This window comes from Tarenaya hassleriana, unplaced genomic scaffold, assembly GCF_000463585.1.
Source record: "Tarenaya hassleriana unplaced genomic scaffold, ASM46358v1 Cleome703, whole genome shotgun sequence".
Classification (NCBI taxonomy): domain Eukaryota; kingdom Viridiplantae; phylum Streptophyta; class Magnoliopsida; order Brassicales; family Cleomaceae; genus Tarenaya; species Tarenaya hassleriana.
Genome location: NW_010969581.1, coordinates 6,193 through 9,240, shown reverse-complemented (window position 1 = coordinate 9,240; position 3,048 = coordinate 6,193). Strand labels below are relative to the sequence as shown.

Genomic DNA, 3,048 nt, shown 5'->3' with positions numbered 1-3,048 from the left:
TTGACTCAACTACCAAGCAACTCAGCGTGTTATATGTTTTCGTGTTGTGAACATCAATCTAGATCCCACAGATTTCATTGGTCGAAAAAACTCCAAAGAGAAAAAACAGACTTGTGACTCTTACCATCCAATATCGCCCACTTGCAGAATACGTTGCATAACACTTATCGTTCTCAGTTTATACACTCTTTACTTTTTTTTTTTTATAAAAGGTACAAATATATTAATAAATAAATAGTTCGCATACAAAATCGGTTAAAACCGAATACCGTACAAAAGAAGATACTTATGTGCCACTAGTTTGACACCATAACATGCAAGAGAAAAACGTGTTTAAGCAGCTATCAGCGGGAGAGAACAATGGTGTACCAATCAGCTAGAAGAGCAGGATCGATCCTTCGGCTAGAGCCGAGAAGTGAAAGTATGCAGTTTCGGACCATGGCGTTCAGCTTGCCGCATAGGGAATCTATCGTAGATGTCACACCTCGGAAGATCCTCGTGTTCCTTTCTGACCATAGCAAGTAGACCGAGCATTGGAGCAAGATTAAAGCAATAAGGCAGCGGTTACGTGACTGATCATTACCCGGGTTACGAATCCAGGCCTCAGTGGCATGCAAGTCTAGTGGCGCCAAGTTCCAAATGTACCTGGCGAATCTGTGCCATACATGCGTACTGTAGTTGCACCGGAAGAAGAGGTGGGAGTGAGATTCTTCTTCCAAGCTGCAAAGTAGGCATGTAGAGGACGCCACTGCCCCCCAACGATACAATTTATCTCGTGTCGGTAGGCGACCACGTAGAGCTAACCATTGGATGAAGCCATATCGGGGTACCCCCTCAGAGAACCAAGACAGGGGGTGCCAAGGCACCTCAGGTGACGGCTGACGAAGGAGTTTCCATGTATTTGCAGAGGAGAAGATACCGACAGAGATATTGGGATCCCTCATCCACTCAAATCTATCTGGGCCATGTGCCGCTATGGGTAGCCGTAACGAGGACAACTTGATGTGGAGATCCAACACTCGCTGCGATCTTGCTGCCGGGAGAGACCACCCCATGTCGGAAACTGCATATGCTACCTTGGCCCCACGAGGGATCCTCAACTGTCGAGGGTCTCCATCACCAATATACTCTATCAGGGGGCCTAGATCTGTCCATACATCAAACCAAAACATAGCCTTCTTACCATCGCCTAATGAGCAGCGCAGGAACCGACTTGCAGATGCCCAGTCCTCCCTTAGATTTTGACTTGCAGACTTCAATCCATGCAACTCTAGGAATCGCCGATGAGCTCGTGCTTGATTTCCAAATAAACTTTCAATTTTCTTTACTTATTAATTAACTTTCAATTTTCTTTGATTTACTACTCTATTTTGCTATTGTGAACTTTAATATTTGTCTCATCTTTGAATAATCTGTTTTGTACGATCATTTACATATATAATATTTACCGTTAACAAAAAAAATAGCCAATATAAATAAAAATTTAATGAAACCCTAGAACCATGCTGCTATTGAATTGTAGAAACGTTAGAACGCTTACCTCAATCGATCTGGGGCCTGTATCAATCGAAGAACACGTCTGATCACGAAAGGCAGGAAGAATACCTCGCCCTCTACACGTATCCACACTTCGGGATGGATTCCAACGATTGGAACTTGTCTGCTAGGACTCGAATCTTCTATCCGTTTTGTGCTTTGAGAAAAACGGACTTTGATCACACTCTCAAGCTCTTGGATCTCACCAAAAGTCTACTCAAAGTGTTCTCTAGTCGTCTCCCCTCTATTAGGGTTTTTAATCTCCTTATAAAGTGATTTAACCCTAATTCGGTTTAATTTCGGAAAATCTGAAGCCCGGAACGGACGGTCCAGAAACGCACGCAGACCGTCCTACTCCCACTGACTCTTTTGGAGACGAACTCTCGCTCTATAAAAGTCGCATTCCTAGTAATGAACACTTTGTTCTCTGCCGAAATGTAGAAGTAGTAGCCCGTCGGGTCTGGCTCGGCGGACCGTCCGTTCTGGACTTCTGGTCCGTCCGTTCCAGACCCTTCCGTCTTGGTTTTTCCGTAGTTTCTCTCACGCGTTTTTTCCTTCCATGCGTGTGTGACCCTGTAGGCTCATTCGAAATCTCTATTCCGGATATACAAGTCATAGGCGGTCTCTAGCAAGACACTATGACTACCTATCTCGAATAGAGTTTTTTCGTGATCATACGAACTCCAATGATGATTCCGGCTGATGATCCTTTTGTATCGCGATATCATGTGTCGAACATAAGGCATGGACAAGCCACCTTATCTGATTCGACTGCTTTCTCGTTCACTGAGTTTGACTGTCTGAAATAGACGACGTTCGTCTATAGTGCGGCCACACATTTCTACAGTCTCGCTCACACGAGGGGCCCAGCGATATCTCTCTCTTTTACGAGAGGTACAAATCTCGTCTTGACTATCTACAATCCAGTACATGATTCCTTTCGTACCTGATACACGCCTTTATAGTCCTCCTGTTACGCAGGACGTTTGACGTAATCAAAACACGCACCTCCTCATGTTGGATTCCGTAGATATCTCAGGTCTTAGGATCCAATCATGGAACCGTCATATGAGATTCAAGTCATGACGCTAGTCCATGTGACAATCTCATGCGGGTCAGTCCAGTATTCTGTTCTGCAACGAATACCTATGATTGTGATCGTATCCAATACCTATGATCATCTATGTGATCATCAATCACACATCATACTAGTCTTATTATGTCGTTATTCCCATAACGACACAAGACTAGGGAGTTTAGTATCATTCATAATGATACATGGATTTCATAACAGATCTAGCATGCAAGAACATGTAATGAATAAAATACTCTCATAAAAACACATAGAAAGTATCAATACATCGAATGTATCTGAACAAAGCTCATAATCAGTACATCACAGAGCACTAAACCAACAATCTCCCACTTGCTCTAATCATGAACTGCTAAACATCTAATGTCCATATCCCTAACATGACCCTCATGCTTCGACGAAGGGAGAGGCTTCGTCAA

The 3,048-nt window shown here is 43.6% G+C and overlaps 1 protein-coding gene across 1 annotated transcript; it reads right to left on the bottom strand.

Annotated features, from left to right (window-relative positions):
• Positions 1-344: 344 nt before the first annotated feature.
• Positions 345-1,172, bottom strand: LOC104801610. The gene has a single exon (XM_010524928.1). It carries the CDS (start codon positions 1,170-1,172, stop codon positions 345-347), a length of 828 nt encoding a protein of 275 aa, XP_010523230.1.
• Positions 1,173-3,048: the final 1,876 nt, after the last annotated feature.

Bases quoted from the DNA above. Each gene is read 5' to 3' on its own strand.
- LOC104801610 (XM_010524928.1), bottom strand. From the start codon at position 1,172: ATGTTTTGGTTTGATGTATGGACAGATCTAGGCCCCCTGATAGAGTAT.